The 25351-nt window shown below is 42.2% G+C and overlaps 1 protein-coding gene across 1 annotated transcript in view; it reads right to left on the reverse strand.

Annotated features, from left to right (window-relative positions):
• The window catches only part of TED3 (Pex2/Pex12 N-terminal domain-containing protein / zinc finger (C3HC4-type RING finger) family protein), a 33320-nt gene extending 12574 nt beyond the window's left edge, over positions 1–20746 (reverse strand). The window contains exons 1-4 of the mRNA XM_087697458.1: positions 20564–20746; positions 20325–20438; positions 20046–20208; positions 19642–19778 (exon numbers count right to left, since the gene is read on the reverse strand). Coding sequence (XP_087553584.1) covers positions 19642–19778; positions 20046–20208; positions 20325–20438; positions 20564–20602 — 453 coding nt within the window. The 5' untranslated portion in view covers positions 20603–20746. The remainder of the gene's footprint in view (positions 1–19641; positions 19779–20045; positions 20209–20324; positions 20439–20563) is intronic.
• Positions 20747–25351: the final 4605 nt, after the last annotated feature.

The following is a 25351-nucleotide window of genomic DNA, read 5'->3' on the forward strand; positions in this document are numbered from 1 at the left end:
ACAGGGAACGCCCGTTCCGGCGCATAGGAACGGATTAACGCGTTCCGGGAGGTACGAGCCCAGGAAACGCCGGCGAAACGTTCCAGCCCGTTCCAGCCCGTTCCATCCCGTTCCCTGGCCGTTCCCTGGCCGTTCCCTGTTTGGAACGGCCGTTCCAGCCCAGGTATGTAAATTTTTAATTTTTTTAAAAAAAATTGTTGACGTTTCGCAGCTCGCTCCCACCTCCCGCTGTCGCCTGTCGCCTGTGTCTGTCCCCTCCGCCTGTCGCGTGTCCCCTCCGCCTGTCGCCTGCGTCTGGACTTGTTCCCTGTTCCCTGTTCCCTGTTCCCTGTCGCCTGTCCCTGCGCCTGCCCCGCCTGCCCCGCCTGTCCCCTGCGCCTGCGCCTGCGCCTGCCCTGCCTGTCCCCTGCGCCTGCGCTTGTCCCCTGCGCCTGCGCCTGCCCCGCCTGTCCCCTGCGCCTGCCTCGCCTGCCCTGCCTGCCTCGCCTGCTTGTGCTCCTCCGCCTGCTCCTGCTCCTCCGCCTGCTCCGTGCACCTGCGCCGCCTGCTCCTGCTCCTGGGACCTGCTCCTCCGCCTGCTCCTGGGACCTGCTCCTCCGCCTGCTCCGTGCACCTGCCCCACCTGCTCCTGCTCCTCCGCCTGCAGGCTGCTCGGCTTTGACTCTCCCACCTGCCTCTAAGTCTCCCGCCTACGTCGCGTGCGGCACACGGTACACTTTGGACCTTGGTTTTCATTGAACTTTGACGCATGGATGTTGAAATGTTGGCTGCAAATTTCTGTAATTACTAATTTCATTGAAGTTTACAGTTTACTGATTATTTGTCACTTCTATATAGATGGCAGCATTGACATCTATGGGATCTTCATCATCCTCAGCAGGTACTTCGTCAACAACAGGACGAAGTCGAAGCACTACTTGGTCATGGTGGGATGAGGTAGATGCAGGGGTGCCATTGAGAGGTGGAGGGGCTCGCCCTTGGAAATGCAAACTTTGCCCTTATGCTCGCACTAGTGGGGCTGATAAAGTGAGAGCCCATCTTCTACATGAGGAGGGGAAAGAGGTGCGTTTTTGCACCAATGTATCAATTGAGAAAAGGCAGGAGTTACTTGACCGCATAGCCACATCTATGGGGAATTCACATGCCAGGAGGACGCCAAATATAGCAGTGGATCCAACAACATGGACTCCAAGACCAGCAGGGCATGGTGCTTCATGCAGAAGACCACCAGGATTAGTGGCTACGCAGCCTTCTCGTGGGCCATCAATGGCAACAGGTCGTGGTGCTAAACAGAGTTCATTGCACACTTCATGGGAACCAAAGAAAAAAGAGGAAACAGATGCAGCAGTGGCACGCTTTTTTTACCATGACCATATTGCATTCAAATCAGCCAGGTCACCTTATTTTTTAAATATGGTGACAAAGATTGCAGAGTATGGACCCACATATAAGCCCCCTTCATCAGAAACTATCAGGACTACATTGCTTCAAAAGGAGAAAGTAGCCATAGAGATTGCAACAGCAAATATTCGCAATCAATGGGTAAGAAATGGAGTGACATTGATAGCAGATGGATGGAGTGACACACGCCATAGGTCCATACATGGTATTGTTGCATATTCTCGTGGAGATGTATACTTCATTGGTAGTCATGATGCTTCAGAGACTGGAAAGAGTGCAGATGTATTGGCATCCGAGTGGTGCGAGGCAGTGCAGGCTGTTGGGGCAGAAAATGTAGTGCAGTTTGTGGCAGATGGTGAACCTACAAACAGGGCAGCAGGAAACATTTTAATGGCAATGTATCCACATATCACCTTTAGTCCATGCATGGCGCATTGCTTGAATAACTTGTTGAAGGATATTGGGAACTTGCCATGGATTGCATCTCTTGTTGCGAAAGGCAACAAGATTATCACATTTATATGTAATCATCAGTACTTGCATGCTGAGTTTCGCAAGAGAAGTGACAAAGAACTTCTTAAATACTCGGATACACGATTTGCATATAACTTTCTTATGCTTGGTCGATTGCACTATTGCAAAGGTGCAATTAGGGAGCTATTTGCTAGTGATGAGTATGAAAATTGGACTGGGGCTGCCACTGCTACTGCTGTGTTATGTAATGCATATGTTTCTGATAGAGATTTTTGGGATGAGGTTAATCGCACCAACCAAATGGTTGATCCTATTATGCACATGTTGAGGCTTGCAGATGGCATGGATCCATGCATTGGGAAGATCTATGAAGGTATGGATCGCATGATTGAGAGGTTAGAGAGTTTGGAACCAAATGCAGATAGGTATGAGCAAATCAAGGAGTTATGCATCAGCAGATGGAATGAGTATGACTCTCCTATGCATGCTGCAGCATATGTGCTTGATCCTGAGTTTCAAGGAAAGATGCAAGAAAGAGACCTTGAGGTGGTCAAGGCTTGGAACACATTGCTTGCAAGGCTTTATCCTAGCCGTGAAATGCAACGCAAAATTAAAAATCAGCTCTCTGTATATCGACAAACATTAGGGATGTTTGGTACAGAGGATGCACTAGAGGACAGGACAAATATTGGGGCTGCTTTATGGTGGGAGGACTATGGGGCAGAAGCTCCAGAGTTGCAGAGTTTGGCTATTCGTATTCTTAGCCAAACAATTAGCTCTTCTTGTTTAGAGCAACTATGGAGCTCCTTCAATCACATTCACTCAAAGAAGAGAAATCGTCTTGGTACAATGAAGACGAATGACCTAGTTTATGTGAGCTCCAATCTTCGCTTGCTAGCTCGTACATCAGTTGCAAAGGCTGATTCTTTTATATGTTGGGAAAAAGATGACGATGATGATGATGGTGATGATGATGGGCAGGATGTTGTTCAGCAGGATGAGCATTCAGGCACAGTGGAGCCATCTTCCATGAATCAGAGCACTTAGTAGCTAGCCTTTTGGAACTTTAGAGTATTGACTTGGAAATTGGAGCTCTTGTAACTTGGATCTTTACTATTTAGGCTTTAAAGTTTACTGTTTAGTGCATATTTTGTGTTTTTGCAATGCACACTTGTTGCCAGTTGGACTTATGCAACATTGTTGATTACAGTGTTGAATTATGAATGCGACAATCCATTGCTGGTTACAATGTTTTGAATCTTTATTATTGTTGAAAGTTGAAACTTGATTATTATGTCTCTAGAGTCTAATTTCATGAATTATAATTCATGGTTGATAATAGATATGATCTGTCTCTCTAGATTCTAAGACTAGTGTTGACTCTCTCTCTCTAGAGGATATATATATATATATATATATATATATATATATATATATATATATATATATATATATATATATATATATATATATATATATATATATATACCGTTCCCTCCGTTCCCGTTCCCTCGCTTTGGGCGTTCCCCCCGTTCCAGGGGGTCCCGTTCCCGTTCCCGTTCCCCGTTCCTGGTAACTATGCTTTCTTCTAATCTCCTCATGGAGAATAGAGCCCCTAACACCATCGAAGGTTAAAGCAAGATTGTTGCTCAATGAAACCAAAGACTCCTAGCTATCAGACAGAGTCATCAACAAGAAAATGGCCTTCAATTAATCATTGAAGGGCTGCAAACCAGAGTCCTGTAACTGGCTCAAAAACCTTGTGAAAGCACTCAAATGCTCCGATGCAGGCTTAGACTCATCCAACTCCATGTTTACAAGCTTGCGTATAAGGTGAACTTGAATTACTGGAGTTGTATTTTCATAAGTGTCCATCAACTTTTTCCATATTGCATAAGTTGTATCAAGACACTTAATGTCCGTAAGTACATCATCAGATACAGCCATTTTAATGTATGTAATGGCCTTCTTGTTGAGTCTAGCCCAGTCCTCATCTGTCATAGCTGCAGGCTTGACTTCCAAAAGAGTATCATCACAATCTTCGAGAAACAAAATGCCTTGCATCCTATCCTTCCACAAATCAAAACCAGTGCCATTCAAGAAGGGATTTTGTGTCACTGCTGCTTGAAGCATTTGCAGCCATTGTTCAGCAATGAACCCAAAAAAAAAAAAAAACTGCAATTTATAACAGCAAACAATGAGCTGAATGTTCAATTAATATCAGCCCAAATTTTCAAATAATGAGTACAAGGTTTAATCCAAGTACATGTACAGCAGTAGGACTGATGACTTTCAACAGTATAACTGAAATTTCAGCGCATACTCAAAGCATACATCACCCCCAGGTGACTCCCACTTCAGCAATATCACCAAAAGTACATCTACAATAATCCTAGATCTGCAAATGATCACTAAGACTGCTGCAAAATGATTGTTCAGCAATACATCAACTCAATGGAAGCTGCCCAACATATGTATTTCATACATATGTAACCAAGTACTTCTGATACACAAAAGAAACCAAGATTCTCTGCAATTTCTTCAATGTTTCATAAGTGGGGAATGAATCTCACTGGTTACAGCACCAAGATTGCATCAACAATGTTTCCAATGTACATTTCAGACCTTATTTTTGCCAAAATTTTCAAATTTCAGCAAAACCCCCAAAATTTTACTGACAAATCTGAACCGATTGCATCAATACATCATCACGACCATCAAGTGTGGGCAAATGTTGCAGAAATTTCACAATTTCTGAAAAAGCCCCAAATTCCAGGGTCCAAGAGTACACAAATTTCCAAGAAATTAGCTCAATCAAGCGAAAATTTCACTTGCATCTAAAAATCCCCAGATTTTCCAAGACTCCTGCACTCAATGTCTGCAATTTGTGTCTGGCACCAAATCTGCGAAAAGCTCCAAATTTGAAGGAACAGACTTGCACAGATTTTTGTTATGTGCTTGCTCACACAAACACCCGGTAAAGAAGAGAGAGGAAACCAAAAAAAATTCCAAAGAAAAAAAAACGTTGACTTGACCACATCCCGTCTGCCGCCTAGTGACGTCGACGATTTGACACCCGACCCACCTTGGACAGTCGCCGCGTTTTGGATCTGATCATGTGTCCATCACGAGCAACGTTGACCCTCCTTGTTGCGTGCAAGTCCCGGGCTTTGATCCGTCATGCAGTCGCGCTCTAGTCAATCATGTTGTCTACTAGCTTTGCCTGTCGCCTATCTCACGTTGCAATCGATTGTCTGTCTGCTCTTCAACAGCCCGCCAGACTGTTACGCCTGCTACAAGCGTTACCTCAACTATCGCCTATTTGTCCCAATGATGACGAAGAGCACTGTTTACAGTGATTGCCGCCTTGCACCGTCAAGCTTTAATACCAATTTGTTGCACTTGAGTGCTAACCAGAATGCAAGCTTGGAGTGAGCAGAGAGCTTAGAGAATCGTGTTAGAGTGTACTAGTGTGTTACACGGTACACAAATAATAAAAATTTATTTATATGTTAGGGTACAAGTAAAGGGTGTGTTCACACCCGTAAGTTTATACACGAGGGAGTTTACACCCAAAGGGGCTTAGTTTATACACGAGGGAGTTTACACCAGAAGGGGCTTTACACCCAACATTCATCATCTAGTTGCCTTGTGCTTATCAAGCTCTTCTTGAGCTGAGGTACATGTCTCAAATTATGCAAAATAAACATAGAGCCATGCTGAAATTCCAATTTCAAACTGCCAATGCCTGCAATTTTACATACATAGTTATCCCCCAAGTGAACAACACCATGTACACCACCATTGTAATCAGAGAACCACTCATGATGTGGTGTGACATGAAAGGATGCCCCTAAATCACATATCCAAGTGTGCATATCATCCTCAGAATCTGCAATCAATGCATGTGCACTCAAAGAAGACGCAAGAAGCACATCACCATCACTATCATTATCATGAGTGACTACATCAACCTCTTTGATTTTCACATTGCTCTTCTTTGCATGCTCGTTGTCCTTGTTTTCAGTCTTTTTGGCTTCAATGTTTTTGTTTTTGCCCCTCCCTTTCTTCAATCAAAAACAATCCCGTTTGTAGTGCTCTTTTTTGACACAATGATGGCACTCCACATTTTTTCCACGAGATTTGCTACTTGCTCTATTTTCAGAACTGCCCTTGTGCCGAAATCTGCCTCTAGTGTGTAATGCATTAGAAAACTTGTTTGCTGAGTTATTCTACCTACTGAGTTCTTCCATCAGCAAAGAACTCTCCACATCAAAGTATAACAGCTGAGCATTCTAATTACTCAAATCTATCTTGAAAGTATCCCAACTTTCAAGCAAAGTGCATAGCAAGAAAGTAGCCTTGAACTCATCATCAATATGGAAATCCAAAGCAATCAGTGTTGGAAATAAAGGATTACCGTGCCTTTTATTATGTTCGGGTGTGAACGCACCCTTACACTTTGTACTTTATATATATTCAAAACCTAAAATGAGGTACACAAGTCATTGTACCAAACATCAAGTGTCATGCTCACTCTCTACTGCTCTCAACTCCTCTCATTTGAACTCTCAGCTCAACTCAGCTCGCAACAGACTTGGTATCTACAAACCGATATTAGAGCACATAAGTTGTGCACGTTTCACAAGGCTCATAATAGGCGAGCAGGAACTTCAGGCATCAGCTGTCAGTGCATGATACGTGCAGAAGAGATGGCACGGGCAACAGGCCGCAGACAAGGCAACATGTTCGACAGTAGTCGACAGGTCGTAGGTTATAGAAAACAATCGCAAGCAACCAAGCTGCAAGCGAGGCGACCAAGCGCAGGCGACACAAAACGGCTTGTGAAATGGGCTACAGGCCACAGCGCGCAACCGGACGGGACTGGCTTCAACAAGTGCTCCAACGAGAAAGGCAGTGGCCTATCAGACAGGTCACACGTGAGGGCCATGACCAAGTGGGTCGTCACGAACTTGACGGTCAACGTTTTTTCTTTCTGAAATTTAAAAGAAAAAAATGAGGTTTCCTTTCCTTTCCCTATCGGACGTTCGCGGGTACAAGCAAAGAATACTAATCTGTGCACATTTGCTCCTGAAAACTTGGAGCTTTTCTCGGACTTGGGAATTTCAATGCAAAAGTGGAAAATCTCACAATTGCCCATGAAATTTTGGGGTTTTTTCACATTTCGGTGAAATTTCTTCAATTTCAGTGAATTTTGTGCACACACACCCGAAAAATTTGGGGCTTTTACAAAATTTCATCAATTTGTGTAAGAATTTCCTACTCTATGCACTTGGGTACTTGAATTGATGCAATTTGAACAGATTATCTTCTTAAAATTAGGGGCTTTTAACCCAAATTGTCAAATTTGTGCTCGGGAATGCCCTTGGAGCAAAAATTGCAATGAAAATTTGGAGATTTCACATGTAACTCATGGCTTGGTCTCTAATTGTGTCAAAAATTGCTTGAAAAGTGCAGCAAACAGCATTTTTTAATTCTGAAAATTCATTTGCAGATCTGAAAATTTCTGCAATCTTAGGATTTTCATTGTTGGTTGGTACTCTTGTGCATTGTGGTCACTTGTGTCATATTTGGACTTGCCTTTGGTGACTAGTTAGTCAAATTGGGGCTGCAAATTATGGTTGGAAACAGTGACACCAGCACATTAAGAAGCTTGAGGGTGCCCATAATTTTGCCGTCTGGCAAAAACAATGTTACAATGTCTTGGTGCAGAAAAAACATGTAAAGCCCATCAAAACAAAGGGAATCAAACCAGCAGACATGGAACAAGACGAGTGGAAAGACTTGGACGAACTTGCGCGCTCTACTATTGAGCTCTCAGTGTCAAAAAACTTGCTCTTCAACATTGAGAAGCTGAATTCAGCATATGCAACGTGGCAAAGGCTTGAAGAATTGTATGCTCAGAAAAGTACAGCCAGCAAGGTTTATTGGCTGAAAAAACTGATGGACTTTCGCATGAAAGAGGGTACAGCCATGTCTGTACACTTGAATGAGTTTAACTCAATTTTCAGTCACTTGATTGCTTTGGATTTTCATATTGATGAAGAGTTCAAAGCTACCTTCTTGCTTTGCACCCTACCTAAAAGTTGGGATACTTTCAGGACAGCTTTGAGTAATTCGAATGCTCAGCTGTTATACTTTGATGTGGAGAGTTCTTTGTTGATGGAAAAACTCAATAGGCAAAACAACTCAGCAAACAAGTCTTCAAATGCATTACACACTAGAGGCAGATTTCAGCATAAGAGCAGTTTTGAAAACCGAGCACGCAGTAAGTCTCGTGGCAAGAATGTGGAGTGCCATCATTGTGGCAAGAAGGGGCACTACAAATGGGATTGCTTTCAGCTGAAGAAAGAGAAGGATAAAAACAAAAACAATGAAGCCAACAAGGCTGAAAACAAGGACAGACAACATTACAAAATGAGCAATGTGAAAATAGAAGAGGTTAATGTAGTCACTCAAGATAATGACAGTGATAGTGATGTACTTCTAGCTACTTCTTTGGATACACATGCACTGATTGCAAATTCTAGGATGGCATTCACACTTGGATACTTGATTCAGGTGTGTCCTTTCATGTCACACCACATCATGAGTGGTTCTCTCACTACAATGGTGCAATACGTGGTGTTGTCCACTTGGGGGGATAACTATGCATGTAAAATTGCAGGTGTTGGCAATGTGAAACTGGAATTTCAGCATGGCTCCATGTTTGTTTTGCATAATGTGAGACATGTATCTTAGCTCAAAAAGAGCTTGATCAACACAGGGCAACTAGATGATGAAGGCTATCACACCACCTTTGGGGATAGCAAATGGAAAATACGTAAGGGCTTCCGCGTTTGTGGCATAGCCGGTTGGGGGACATGAGTCAATCTGGAATGAAAGTGCTCTCTTGTTTGGGTTATTTACCATGTTTGAGGTATGCTAATTTTGAACAATGTGATCATTGCGTCTATGGCAAACATGCTCAAACGTCACACAAAAAATCTCTTTCGCTAAAGTCTTCACCCTTAGAGTTAGTACCTTTAGATGTATATCCGTACACTTGATTCATCGATCACCAAATAGGTCTTTGGGAGGGGAGTTCCCCAAAAAGTGTGATCGGGCAAGCCACCTTCATATGCACACTTGAAAGTGTTTGCCTACGAGGCATTTGTGCACATACGTAAGGAAGAACGCAACAAACTTGAGCCAAAGTACTGTAAATGTATTTTCCTAGGATATGGTGATGAAGGTGAAATGGGATATAGATTATGGGATCCCGAGAAAAGAAAAGTAGTACGCAACAATGATGTTATCTTCTAGGAAGATCACATGCACAAACAGCCCGAAAGAACAGAGGAAGTCAGAAGGGTTGTATTCCAGGAGGATGTACCAATAGGATGCATGTGAGACAGCAACAACTACCTACTGAAAATGTCCCTGAGAAGGCAGGGAATGATGCTGTAAATGATCAACAAGATCTTGCCCATGATGCCCCACAAATTCAGTAAGAACATGTGCACCTAGAACAACCTAAAACAGTTATACAACAAGCTGTAAATGCAGATTTACAGGCTGAACAACCAGTAAATATTGACCACTGGGTCCGTAGGTCGACCAGAGTGCAAAAACAGCCAAGTAGATTTGTTATTGGAGTAAACTATGTGGCTGATTATGTCATGTTAACAGATTGTGGTGAACCGTTATGCTTTCAAGAAGCAATGGACAAACAAGATAGTAAGAAATGGCACAGAGCAATGCTATCAGAGATGGAATCTCTCATGAAGAATGGCACTTGGGATTTGGTACTTTTGTCAAAAGGACAAAAAGTTCTACCCTGCAAATGGGTTTACAAAATGAAAGTCACTTTTGGTTCTTTGCCCAAGTACAAGGCACGCTTGGTTGCTAAAGGGTACAAACAAGAACATGGAATTGATTTTGATGAAATATTTTCTCATGTAGTCAAAATGACTACTTTGCGAACCATCTTGAGCTTGGTTACATCTGAGGACATGGAACTCATACAGATGGATGTAAAAACTGCCTTCTTACATAGTAATCTGCATGAGGAAATCTACATGCAGCAACCTCATAGTTTTGTTGCAAAGGGAAAAGAGCACATGGTATGTAAACTCAATAAAGTCTCTATGGGCTGAAACAGGCACCACGCGAATGATATCACAAATTTGGCACATTCATGCAATCTCAGGGATTTCATTGTTCTCAAGTTGATCACTGCTTTTATACCAAGAAGGCAACAGATGGCAACCTTATTCTCTTGGTATTGTATGTGGATGACATGCTAATTGCAAGCAAGCATGTTCATGCCTTGGGACTCCTTGAAGCAAAGCCTACACAATAGCTTTAATATGAAAGATCTCAGTGAGGCAAATCATATTCTTGGCATGCGTATACTCAAAGACAGATCAAAGGGTCTTCTTTATCTGTCACAGCAGGAGTATATTACCAAAGTTCTGCAACATTTCAATATGGAGGGGGATAAAGCTATTAGTGTACCATTGCCTCCATATGTGAAACTTAGTGCAGCCCTACATCAAATAATGGGAAGGCTGAAATGGCCAAGATACCCTATGCTTCAACTGTTGGTAGCTTGATGTATACTATGGTTGCTACACGTCCTAATATTGCATTTACGGTGGGAGTGGTTAGCAGATACATGGCATATCCTAGCAAAAAGCATTGGGACGTACTAAAGGGTATCATGAGATACCTTAAGGGCACAAAGGATTTGTGTATCTACTTTGGTAAGTATAAGTCATCTGTTGTCGGTTTCATGGATGCAAACTATGCTGGCCATCCTGACTGCAGGAAATCTACTTCAGGATATATGTTTATATTCACAGGAGGAGCAATCTCTTGGATATCTAGGCTGCAAAAGTGTGTTGCACTATCTACTACAGAGGCAAAATATGTGGCTGCCACAGAGGCCTGCAAAGAGGCTTTATGGCTCTCACAATTGGTGAGAGAGCTTGGGACAGTCAGAGTGCTATCATGCTAGCACAAAATCCTGTCTTTCATGCAAAGACAAAGCACATATAGGTGAAGTATCACTTCATCAGGGATGTACTTAACAGTAAAGGCATTGAGCTTGACAAGGTACATACAGATGATAATTGTGCAGACCTTCTCACGAAAGGTCTCCCAGCCGAGCGGTTTGCTTATTGTCGCCAGATGATGGGGGTTGGATAGTATATGTGTCTTTCAGCTTTGTACATACATAGACTTAGCTGATTCTTTCATCTACCTTCAAGTACGTTGCCTTAAGTGGGAGGTTGTTGGAAATAAAAGGTCACCGTGTCTTTTATTATGTTCCGGTGGAAACACACCCTTACACTTTGTACTTTATATATATTCAAAACCTAAAATGTGGTACACAAGTCATTATACCGAACATCAAGTGTCGTGCTCACTCTCTCACTCTCTACTGCTCTCAACTCTTTCCATCTGCACTCTCAGCTCAGCTCAGCTCACGACATACTCGTCTACAATCAGTTGACTAAAAATTGGGTTAAACTCATTCAAATGTACAGACATGGCTGTACCTTCTTTCGTACGAAAGTCCATTAATTTTTTCAGCCAATAAACCTTGCTGGCTGCACTTGCTGAGCTCGTCTAAGTCATCCTACTCGTCTTGTTCCATGTCTACTAGTTTGATTCCCTTTGTTTTGATGGGCTTTACCTGTTCCTTCTACACCAAGACGTTGTAGCATTGTTTTTGCCAAATTGCAAAATTATGTGCACCCTCAAGCTTCTTAATGTGCAAAAGATTACTAATGTCACTGTTTCCAACCATAATCACCAAAGGCAAGCCCAAACGTGACACAAGTAACCATGGTACACAAAAGTACCAACCAGCAATGAAAATCCCAAGATTGCAGAAACTTCAAATCTGCAAATAGATTTTCAGAATTAAAAGGTGTCTTTTGCTGCATTCCTCAAGCAATTTCTGACACATTTAGAGACCAAGCCATTAGTTACATGTGAAATCCCCAAAATTTCACAAAAGCCCCAAATTTTTAGGGGGTAATCTGTCCAAATTGCATCAATACATGTACCCAAGTGCATGTACCAAACATTTGTTGCACAGATTGAAGAAATTATGCAAAAGCCCCAAATTTTTTTGGGTTCGAAGTATACAAATTTTAGTGAAATTGAAGAAATTCCACTAAAATGTGAGAATCCCCAAAATTTCTCGGACAGATGTGCATCAAATGTGCAATTTCTAAGTCGCATTGTCTTGTCCTGCACTGAAATCCCCAAATCAGAGAAAAGCCCTAGTTTTCTTGGGCAAATTTTCACTTTGTGCCTTGGCATGCGAACGCTCAATAAAATAATTGCAAAATTTAAGGAAAATTTTTTGAAAAGGAAAAGAAGATGTTAACGGATTTGTCCTGGCGTTGACTAGGACCCGTCCCGTCAGACCTGATGCCTAGCCCGCGAACTCTTGCCGGATTGCCTGTTGCCTATCAGTGTACCTGTCGTCTGCCCACCAAAACTACCGCCTGGGCTACAGCTTGTCACTTGCTACCTATTGTGTGCCCCTGCGGCACCTGCAACCTGCCCACTGTTACCCGTTCAGCACGCTACGACTCCTGTGACACCACCTGCTACCCATCAAGCCCGCCTACAACACCTGCGACAGCACGAGTCGTCTGCTCATCCTGACAGTCTACTGCCTGCCAATGAACTTGCACACCACGTGTCACTGTGAAGATGCTCACCTATCCCATGGCCTGACGCCTGTCACTAGTTCTGATACCAGTTTGATGGAGCCAATCGGATCTGAGAGTGAACGTGTCGGATAACACACAGAGTAGAGAACAGTGAGCACAACACACTTGATGTTTGGTACAAAGACTAGTGTACCACTTTTAGATTTTGATAATATATATAAAGTACAAGAGTGTAAGGGTGCGTTCACACCCAAACACAGTAAAGGGCACAGTGAGCCTTTATTCCCAACAACTGGTATCAAAGCCAAGTTCGAGGCAGTTGGTCATGAGCTCGCATCCCAAGGCAGCTGCTCATGGACTGCAGCAGCAACAAACTGTTCATGAGCAGCTGCACGTACATTGAGGCAACATTTTTCAGGTCAAGTTGTCAAATTTTCCAGGTCTACATGTGTGCACAGCAATTGGCGACTGCATTTACTGCAGCGACAACAGCAGACGACTACAATTATTGCAGCATCAGCAGTCATTTTGACTACGCGGGATCAGCCGACAGCAGAAACTAGTCTGTCCAGGCAGGCAAGAGCCTACAAGTGGCTGCGTGACAGCAAGCAGCAGCAGCAGTAGGTGACTGCATGGCAGTCAAAGCAGGTCGAGCACCTGTAAAAGTCCTCATTTGTGCAGAAATCTTGCTTCCCAAGCGGTACTATGTCTGAAATACAGCACTTTCTTCAATTTTGAATACTGTGACTGAGCACACTGATTGGATACATCTGTGTAGTTGCTGGTTCAGCCTCTGTATTGGCTGGTTGTGCATAAACAGCAATGGTTTATTGCTTATAAAGCAAGGACAGCAAGTGTATTTGTTGGTTACGCTTGGGTGTTTGCAGATTCTTTTGCTAATATCTGTGATTTTGGCAAAATGGCTACTACTTCTTCCAATTCTAACACTAAAAGTTTGATGGAAATCAAACGTTTTGATGGTCAAGGTTTTGATCTTCAGAAAGACCATATGCAAGGTATTATTTTCTTGAAAGATCGTGAAGATGCTTTGCAACTAAACAAGCTTGTACAGATGTCTAATGAAGATTGGGCCAAGGTAAACAAGAAAGCTATGGCCTATATCAAAATGGGTGTCACTGATGATATCCTTACAAATATCAAAGGCTTGGATACAGGTTATGTTGTATGGCAGAAATCGAAGACCACTTATGAGATTACCACGCCTGTCAATCAAGTTCATGTAATGTGGAAGTTGGTGAATATGCGGCTAGATGAGTCCAAGCTAGCTTTTCTTGATCATAACACTACCAGACTCGTGGGAAACACTTGTGGTTTCTTTGAGCAACAACCCTAGCCTCACATATGATGGTGTGAGAGGGTCTATTCTCAATGAAGAGATTAGAAGAAAATCCAATGGGGAAGGCAATAGTTCAACATACAATGTTAGAGATAGAGCTGACAAGAAGAATGCAAATGCAGGACAAAGAAGCAAAAGTAAGATTAGAGGGAAAGAAGAGTAGCAAGATATCACATGTTATCAATGTGGCCATAAAGGTCACAAGAAGCCTAATTGTAGATACTTCAAAAAGGAACAGGAAAGACAAAACAATGCAAGAGACAAGAAGAAAAAAGAGGAAAAGGCTGATGCACCTGAGGCTTCAGAGGACAAAGAAAAGGTCAATGTGACCTCCAGTGTTGTCATTGAAGAACTGTCTGATGCAAATGGTGATGTACTTTGTGCTATCAATGATGCTCTTGCTCTTCATGTTCAGGACATGCAGATTACTAAAGCAGTTGTTATTGATCCATTATTGACAATCGATGATGGTTTGACACAGACATGGATAGTAGACTTTGGTGCTTCATTCCATGTAACTCCATGCTTGGGGCGTTTTGCTACTTTTGACGTAGGCAACTATGGCAAGATTTACCTTGGCAATAATCATGCTTGCAGTATTAATGGGGTTGGCACGATACATTTGTCTTTGGACAATGGTCAAGAGCTTGTGCTCAAAGATGTCAGATATGTACCTGGCATCGAGAAAAGTTTGTTATTTATGGAACATATGGATCTGCATGGTTACACTACAATGTTTGGTGGTGGTTTATGGAAACTTAAGAAGGGCTTTATGCTTGTTGTAAAGGACTGCAAAAAGGGCACACTTTATTGCTTGCAGTGCAAAGCCTTTCCCGAAAAATTTCTTGCCATTGTTGAAATTGGTTCTCATTTAGAGCTTTGGCATAAGAGATTGGGTCATATGAATCAAAAGGGATTTGAAGTCCTTTCTTCTTTGAAAAGACTTGATGCTAAGGGCTCAAAGCTCGACTTTTGTAATGATTGTCAATTTGGTAAGCAAGTGAGAAATTCTTATTATTCTGGTGTCGGGAGGTGCTGCATATTTTGTCTCATTCATTGATGACTATTCCAAAAAGATTTGAATATATTTGTTAAAAAAGAAAAGTGATGTATTGACTGCATTTAAGTCATTTCATGCATTTGTGACCACTCAAACAAAGAAAAAGCTGAAATGTCTCAGAAAATATAATGGGGGTGAGTTCACATCTGCTGAATTTAAATCCTTTTGTGACTTTTATGGTATCAAAATGGAGCTTACAGCTCCATATAGCCCTTCTTCGAATGGAGTGGTAGAAAGATATAACAGGACATTGTGTGAGAGAGTGCAGTGCATGCTGTCCACTACTAATCTCCCTTATGAATTTTGGGGGGAGGCATTAAAAACTGCGCAACCATTCTCCTAACAAGTCCTTAAAGAATGGCATCCCTGAAGAGGTTTGGCCTAGCAAACCGTCCTCATATGACCATCTCGTATCTTCGGTTGTGATGCATTTGTACATGTCAAGAATGAAATGAGAAGCAAGCTTGATGCTAAGTCCACCAAAGGTGCCTTTATGGGTTATGGTGATGAAGGTCAAATGGGCTATAGGGTATCACCAGGTCGTGATACTTTTTGCAAGTGCTTTCCTTATTTACTTATATAAATATTTTATTTTTCTTTTCTTTAGTTGCTGTTGCTTTTTACCCCCAAAGTTCTCTTGGAATAAGCTGAGATCTTTGCATGGCTAGAAGAGGCATCCATTGGGACAAATTGGACTGATGGTTTGTCTGAGCCTTGGGACTGGTTCCATATTGAATGGGCACTAAAGAATAGAATGCCAGTGGTTTGGGACTAAGAGCTTAGCCACTGGAGATGATGCAGGACAATGAACCTAGCCAAGACAGAAGATGCACATGTAAGAATGCTCACGAAATAAAAGTCACCGTAACTGAGCCACATTACACTTTTTGATGTGGTTGCAATGATAAAAGTTGCTCAGAACAACTAGAGGAATGCAAGGGTCACCATCAAAGGTACAGTTTTGTGTTTTCTTTGCAGTTGTGCTAAGGCAAGAGCCTCACTATCCAGGTTTAGGAGCAATTGTTGGCTTCTCCAATGTAGGAACTAAAGGAAGTAATGACCATGCCACACAAGAATAGGGTTTATCAGCTTTGATTTAGTGTTATTTTGGACATGCTCGATAGTAAGAACAGTGAATTCAGAGATCTGCAGATTGCAATTCAGCACATGAACCATTGAGTTTTGGTCACAGAAAATGCTTTCCTAAAAGGGATGTTGTTTTGGACATGCTGGACAATAAGAACAGTGAATTCAGAGATCTACAGACTGCAATTCTGCACATGAATCATTGAGTTATGGTTACTGAAAATGCTTTCCTAAAAGGAATGTTGATCTGGTCATGTTGTACTATCCTTATGCAGCTGGGATTTACTCAAAAAAGATAAAAACCAACTTTCACACGTCATGTATTTTGGAACATTTCATTTTTGTAATTTTCCATCTTTTAATTGATAAAGAAATACCGAGAGGGGCGCCGGTCTTCGGGGCCAATCTGGTGTTAAGCCAGGGAGTGAGGTCTTTATTTGTCTGTGTGTGTGAAAAGACAGGTGTTTATTGAAGGAACTACCGCTTTATGTGAGTCATAGACCAGTTTCATAGGGTATGGTTACCTCACTCCAAGAAAATTATACACAGCCGAGATGATGTGTTCAATGAGGCAAAGTTGCTGAAAAATGCTTTGGCCTCTGATGAAGACTCTAAGAGAGTCAAATTTCAGCATGTAAAGCCACCCACTATGTCATAAAAGGAACCTCACGATGCTTTACTACAAGCTAAAATTGATGATCAACCAATTATTTTTGAGCCAGAAGAAGTTGGACAGCAAAGAGATGCTCATGAAGGTGCTGGACAGCAAGATGTAGGTGCTGGTCCACTAGATAAAGGTGCTGAACAGCATGAACAGCATGCTGAACATGGTTTGCAGCAGCCTGAAAATGCTGAAACTTATGTGCCTCCTAATGTAAAGCCAATGCTAGAGAATGTAGATCATTGGGTACGCAAGTCTACTTAGTTTAGAAGGGAGCCACTAAGATTTGACCCCTCTTTGCATTATGTTATGCTAACAGATGAGGGTGAACCTCTTACTTACAAAGAGGCAAAGTTATGTAAATTCAATGGTAAGTGGTAGCTTGCAATGCAGGAAGAAATAAAATCTATGTATGCAAATAATACTTGGGATCTTCTACCTCTACCCAAAGGAAAGCTCTTCCAAATAAGTGGGTATATAAGGTAAAAATAGTTGATGGGAAACCCAAGCACAAGGCAAGATTAGTTGCCAAAGGTTCACAGAAGGGAGGTATTGACTTCCAAGAGGTCTTCTCTCCTGTTCTAAAGTTAATTACTTTGCATGTGCTATTTGCTCTCACTGCAGTACTTGACTTGGAGCTATACCAAATGGATGTGAAGATAGCTTTTTTGCATGGTGATATAGATGAAGAGACTTACATGAAACAACCTAAAGGTTTTGTAGTTCTTGACAAAGAGCATTTGGTATGCAAACTGAAACGCAGCCTGTATGGACTGAAGCAGACACCATGACAATGGTACAAGAATTTTGATACCTTTATGCTCTCTCATGGGTTTAATTGCAGCCATGTAGACCACTGTTCATACATGAAGAAGGATACTGATGGCAATCCTATTATACCTGTTCTCTAAATAGATTATATGTTGCTAGCTAAAAAGACAAAAACTAGTCGTGATCATCTCAAGGATCAACTAAAATCAATCTTCTCTATGAAGGATTTGGGAAATGCATAGCATATCTTGGGCATGAGGATCAGCAAAGATAGAAATAAAAAATTGTTGTTTTTATCACAAGAAAAGTACATTGAAAAGGTACTTGACCGGTTTAGCATGGCTGAAGCTAAACAGTAAACCTCTTAGAGTTCCTTTGCCTCCATACATTAAACTTAGCAAAGCCATCATTCCAAAGAATGAGATGAAAGCCAATGCAATGAAGGGAGTTTCTTATGCATTAGCCTATGGTTCTCTTATGTATGCTATGGTTGCTACTTGTCTGGATATTGCTCATGCGGTGGGAGTTGTTCATCACTATATGTCTAATCCTGATAAAGCACACTAGGAGGCTATCAAATGTATCTTCGAATATCTTAAGGGTACACAAAGAAAGTGTATATGCTATGGGCAAGGTGCTTTGAGGTTGCAAGGATATTGTGATGCTGCAGACATAGCAGGTCACTTGGGTACTTGCAAGTCCACTAGCGGGTATTTAGCATTGCCAGATGGGCAGTTTCTTGGTGCTCTAAATTGCAGAAAATCGTAGCACTGAGTACTACCGAAGCTGAATATATTTCAGCTACTACTAAAGCTTCCAAAGAAGCTATTTGGTTGAGCAAACTTGCTGAAGATTTCAGCATGTCTATGAATACTCTAGTGTTGGGATGTGATAGCCAAAGTGCTGTATAGCTAGCTTAGAATGCCATGTTTCATTCGCGCACCAAACATATTGGCGTGCGGGATCACTTTATCCAATAGGTTTTGGATCACTTTATCCAATAGGTTTTGGAAGATGATCTAGTCACATTGACCAAGATCAAATCACAAGATAACCTTGCAAACATGCTCACTAAAGGTCTTGGCAAGGCTCAACATACACATTGCATATGACTAGTAGGAGTTGGTTAGAGGTTCACTTTGGACCTTTAAATGGAAGGTTGTTGGGTATAAACTATAAAGGCCCTCTGTTCACTTCCCAAGTATTGTATTTTTTATTTGTGCGTGTGAATGCACCCTTGTGGGTAAAAAACCCGTACGGTATAAATACATTATTTATCTTTGTGTACCAACACATTGCTGGTACACAAATCATGTTTACTCTCCCTCTCTCTCTACTATCGACTTCCCTCTTGTACTTCACACCTACACATTCTTCACATTTGCTATTGCCATTTATTCGCTTCCACCTTCAACTCTCCTTCATTAGGCTGATCTAGTCAGCCAAATATGGATGGGGTCAACTATTTACAGCCAGTCCCCCACTTGATTAGCAAGATCATTCATCTTTCTTTTGGAAGTTCAGCACACTCCATGTCCGGCATTCTCCGCCTCCGATGCAACCATTGTCTTCAACCTGATCCAGTGCCCTCACTAACACCTTAGGCTGCATGCAAGGACTGATAGGCCGCCATTGTAGTCAGCCTTCCATTCAGATTCAGTGCAAGTTATCATTTTGCTCTCCTCTCTTGTTCTCTCTCTCTTCTCTCCATGTTGGTATTTCTCTTTCATTGTGCACTCTCACAGCTCTCCTCCTAGCACTCCATACAATAAAAATGGGTTAGGTCTCACATCTCACTAAACCAATCTAGCCAAAGTCACTACACCTAAAGAAGACAAAGGTAACCATACACAAGGCAAAAAGGTTCATCGCTGTCTACAAAGGCATAAGCACAAGCATGGGCATTCTAACTCTAGCTCCATAAATATACATAAATCTCTCTTTTGAGCTTGTATATCCAACCTAGGTAAATAAGAATCAATATTGGGAACAACAAGTAAAACAACTATAAACTTCACTTAAAATGATATCATAACCTACAAAGGGAAAAGATGTCGCATACTTGGAGGAATGTCCACAACTTTAACCAAGGATGAAAACAAGAAATAAGTTTTTGTGACACTTAGATATATACCTGCCGACTGTCACCCCATTGTTGAAATGCAGAAATCGTCTGCAACCGAGCCCATCCATAGTGACCACCAACAAGAGCAAGGCAATACCCAAGCTTCTGGGACTTTGTAAGCCCAGGACCCTCCAAACCTGTCCGGACTGTTGAAACAAATATTTCACAGGGTGTAAGATTATCATGCACAATAACCTCAAAATGGTGTGAATACAATCAACGAGAACAAAATATTTGTTATAGGCCAGAGATCCCTTGGGAACAATGGCAATCAAAATTCTTCTCTAACACCTCTGAAATCTGAGTATTTGGACATAAGCCAGCCCACTCACTTGTCAATGCTTTGATCTTGACTGTTCCTTTTTCTTTTTCCAATGGCTTATCTAACACAGACGACTAACAAAGTGCTGTACCTTTGCCAAGACTGGACAGAGATTTGTACGCCCTCTCATTCCGGTACCGCAGGTTCATGAGGGCATTTCCAGGGGTGGGCTTGTCCACCCAGATGGAGAACCTCCAGATCAAAAAATCAAGGAAGGCATCCAGTTCTGGCTCGTAGCGAGAAAGAGAACCTGGCTGCAACAAAAACAGTGATTTTCAGTGTGCGAAAGGTTGTTAGGTGCGGAACGACGATACAAAGAGGATCAGGAATAACTCTAAATTTCAACAACAGAGAAAAAAATAAGGCGTGCCTGCATCAACGAGAAGACCTTCATGAGCTGCTCCTTGAGCATAGCTGTCATTTCGATGTCAAGCCGAGCGGCATCAAACTGGTTCACCCTCGACACGGGGATCCATGGAGGAAACTGCGATTGCGGCACAGCATACCAGGTATTACTGCTTAGTTATTGTAAAGGGCAAACTCATTGAAACCTTGTGATTACCAAGGAAGAGAAGAGGAAACAGGAAGGGCAAAGAGGCTTAAGATTACCTTCCGAACAGAGTGTTGTTGCGTATTGTTGGTTGCCATGGCAGAAGACTTTCGAGGCGTTCCTGAACTGAGAAACCTGGAGTCTCTCTCTCTCGCTCGCCAAGTCTGATCGGACCGCAAAGCTATCAGGTAATAATAATTACGATCCGGTAAAGCGGCGACCCTCAAGTCCTCAACACTATCTCCCACGGGTCCTCTACTTTTTAACAAAGTAAACCGAGACGACATAAAAAACTCGCCCACCAATAGTAATCCCAACCAATCGGAAAAGTGGGGGTTGACCAAGGAACAGTGTCTAGAATTTTCACGCGGTTTGTTGCGATGACCAAAAGTGAATCCATCCAACCTTATAAACGCAACCAGCCTAGAGGAATTGATTGCATGGGCTGCCAATGCAAGGAGACGATAGATTCTATGGGGCCCATCTTAAATGGGACATTCAACGAAGCCACTTGTAGGGTCCCGAAGCAAACTAAATCTAATACAAGTTTTTGAATTGTAGATCAAAAGTAAACCCAGCCATTGTGGTAAACTCGGCCTTCGAAGTAAACTATGCCAACCTGGAACCGAAAGCCGAAAACTCTCACTATAACCCGTAGGAAACTCTCGGTATAGCTTGCAAGAAACTCTTGCACACAAGGCGCAGGGCGTATTTGTGAGATATTTTGAACAGAGGTCTGAGGCCCATATTGCTACCAAATATGAGCTCACGACATCATCTGAACGAAGGTTTGAGGTCGTTTGCCATTTGTTGCTCATGGCTTCCACAATAAGGTGCACATCTCTCTCTCTCTTTCTCTCATGTTTGCATTGGATGCATTGTGACATTGGCATGATGTTTTGGTCGTACATACATATGTAGTCAACACACATGGATTATAGAAAGTGACATTGAGATCGATGATCTTGACACCGAGGAAGAAACATCAAATGGATCATCAAGCGATGAGGTTGAGATGCTTGATTTTTTTAGTGGAGACAATGATTTGGCACCACAAGAAAGCACTATCAATGCACCAAGCCCAGCTACCTATACCTCATCGAAGTACTTCTCTTTCTATAGAGAGACTTACGGCTTGATAGTCAGTGATTTGAGTGGGCAGAAAGCCATCACATTGGAGGTGCTCAAGCAACTCCATTAGAGGGAGTTGTTCGACTTGAAGAAGTGGAGAAGAATCAAAGAAGGTCTTTGCATTGGTAGAAATGGTGATGGACACATTATATTGGCCTTGAAATCAGAGCCATCATTGCGCATTGCATGTATAGAGGAGTGGGAGAGCATATTCCTTGAAAATCACATAAACAAGGTTACAGGTGCTCACAAGGGTATCAATGTCACAATTGATTCCATCAAATCCACGTAGTATACTGACTTGAGAAGGCATGGCATTCCTCTTGCGTATGTGAGAGATCTCATCGGTGGGTGTACTGGCAAGGTGTCCACAAGGCCCCGTGGTTATGACGGCCCATTTCTATTTCATGGGAAGGTTTTGGAAAAAAGAGCACCCATCTTGGAGCTTACTATAGATAGATCTCTTATCGAGCGAAGGCTTCAAGAAATCATGCTTGAACACAAAGTTAGGTTGGGCAAGGTCCACTTGACCAAAAAGCATGGTTTAGGGAAGACAATAGTGGAATATGCATGTCATCGCAGTGGTAGAGCAACTCAAAAGGGCTCCCAAATCCATAGGTTGCAAACCTCGAAGAAATGTGGTTGCCCTTTCAAGATGCAAATCGAGTACAAAGACGATCTCCATGATGTCACTATACGGGTCCATGGACCACATGAGGGTCATGTACCTGGATCTCGTGCTGACTTGTATCACTTGCCGGTGCATCCAACTATGATTGATTACTGCAAGGATGACCTGTTTGACATTGGGACATATCGCCACATCACCAAGATGAGTCTAACTAAGAAGCGGTTTCATTTGAAAAATGCATCTCCGTTGGATCATGCCATTTATAGGTTCTTCATGATATCAAGGGAGGTGCAGACACTATCATACCAAATGCAAATTGAAGGTATGTTACCTTCTAAGCCATTGCTCTTTGATATTAGGTTGCTTTTGAGCGTCAATGTTTTGCATGTCCTGCAGGCAAACTTTCGAAGGATGATTGGATGGCAATGTATTTGGAGGCTCTCCATCTATGAGATCAAAACAAGGTATTTGTCATATTCTCATTAATGTTTATACGCTGCAAAAATTAGTACATCTATTTGATAGTGTCATCTACATGGTCCTTTAGGTACTCTGTTACCAACCATACAATCCTCATGCAAAAGAGGACAAGGACAAACCATTCGTACTGATAGTCTAGGACGAATGGATGTTGCAAATGAGTAAGATGTTCTCAAAGAACAATGCTTGGGCAATCGATAGCACATTCAAGACCAATGTGTTTGGTCTTTTGCTTTATGCGGCGGTTTTACCAAACCAGCATGGGGTGGGTATCCCTATTTGGTTTATGATATGCACTAGTGACAATGGGTCAAACCAAGAGATTATGGCTTTGCAAATCACCATAAGACTAGTCCTCTTTAGGATGGGAGATATTCACCCTGCTGCCTTGGTGATTGATGTCCTAGTCAGAGCTGGAGGCGCTCTTGAAAGTGGTTCTGGAAGACCCTCATTGTTGAACCACTAACTACCTTGGTGGCAACAAACGTCAACATGCATGCCATATTATTCTATGCCGGTTCCACACAAAGAAAGCATGGGTTAAAAATCTATTGCCACAAGTACACATTTTCATAATCATTTTACTTTTAAGCATTATCTTTTTGTGAATTTCGTGAGCTTGACAGTGAGTACTTCACATGCTCTTGCGTGAATCAAGGTCCCTGCAAATAAGCGCGATCATGTGTATGCCTCTTTGTCCAATCTTATGCATTGCCCTACAGAGTCGCAGTTTGATGATATGTTTGAGCAATTGCTTCATCATTATTCTAGTCATCCAAATGTGGTCCGATACGTTACCAATGGATGGTGTAGGAAAGATTGTATTTGGCGTGCAAGATGGCCTAAGTTTGGTCGCATGTTTCCACATGGCAATGTCGACACAACCAACCTCATTGAGAGACTTTGGCAATATATCAAGTATACTCTACTTGATGCTAGGATCAATAGGTCCATTTTGGATCTACTGCACGCCCTTGTTGGTGGCTCGTCATCGGGGTCTAAAATGGGTGGATCAGCACTGGAGTTTTTCAAGTAAAAGCAAGAGATAGGTAATGTGATCAATTTCCATTCTATTTCCACGTTTCACCTTTCCTTGAAACGCATTGTTGTCTTGTACGTGTTTGTTATGCCAGCCGATTCTGAGCGCTTCAAAGTCTATGGGTCAAAGAGTCATACGTCTAGATTGGCAGCAAGGGAGAAGATTCTTCAGTGGTATGAGCAAGATCCCTCCTCTCTTCAAGTCATTAACAAGGGGATCATGTTGTTTAAAATGGTGAGCACAACCCAACATGCAAAATGGTATCATGTAAGTGTACAGTCAAACTACAGTGATTGCCTTGATTGGTCGACTGACTATAAACATCTTCATGGTTTGAGGCTCATCTTGAAGAGCCATTTTCGTCACCTTCATGAGGTTCTGCCCATCATCGATAGTGCACATGCCTTTGATGACATGAAGGAAAGACCAGGTAGCGATGAAATCCCAGGATTGGAGAGACCAGGTTCTGATGGTGGTGTGTAGGAAGGGGATCTTGTATCCTCCATCGCAGACTTTAGAGGGCTCCTTCAAAGGATCAAGGATGGGATTCCATCCTACACACCGCCATAGATAGATGCTTGTATGCGTCAATTGGAAAGTGCTAAAGAGTCTCTTGTTCACATGTTCACTCCACAGGAGATTGACATGCCTAGGAAGGGTGGGATCTATCAAATCCAAGAAAATGTCACACAGACACGCCTAGGGTATGGCAAGGATCATCATCCTCATCCAAACGAAGGGGGGAATCCTCATCACAACCCAAGCATCCATCTATCACAGGTGTGTTAAGGCACAAGCATCAACAAGGAAGGGGCCGTGTGAGGTTTAGCCCAAAACCTCACATATATTGTCCTCATTGCTGCACCAAAACATTTTTTGTGGACCCTCTGGCAGTATATTCATGCCATACTTGCCATGCACTACTCCCTCTATCCTTGCAGTATGCTTCTCGTCTAGCGGGGTCTATCTTGATCAGTAGGGCGGTGTGACTGTATGGTGAGTCCTACATTGGCACTTGTGGTATTTTTTATTGCACCTACACCAATGAGAATGAGGAGCGACAATTTGCTCTCTCATTCCCCGATGAGTCCACGATCATAGAAGTTTTGGTATCTAGGTTCAGGATGTTTGTATTGTACACATGATTGTCCATTTTCGCAGAATCCCATTGGTGTCTCATTGTTGATTTTGATATCTCATTCTTGCATATGTTCTATTCATTGTATAAGTATCCTAAACATGAAAAACCTTAACATAAGAAATTGGAATCCAAACACTAAAGCCTAAACCATTACCCCAAACCATTAAACCCAAAGCATTAACCCTAAACCATATCATAAGATCCTAAAGCATTAACCATGTGCTCGTTGTGTGAGGATGTGAAGATGTTTGTTGCTTTCGTTACATTTGTTCTATTCATTGACATAATAAACCATGACATAAAAAACCTTAACACTAAAGCCTAAACTATTACCCTAAAGCACTAATCCAAAAGCATTAACCCTAAACCATAGCATAAGAGCATTACCTTTAACCATGTGCTCGTTACGTAAGGATGTTCGTTGC

This window comes from Lygodium microphyllum, chromosome 17 (assembly GCF_053477565.2).
Source record: "Lygodium microphyllum isolate KBCC chromosome 17, Lygodium_microphyllum_v1.1.10, whole genome shotgun sequence".
NCBI lineage: Eukaryota > Viridiplantae > Streptophyta > Polypodiopsida > Schizaeales > Lygodiaceae > Lygodium > Lygodium microphyllum.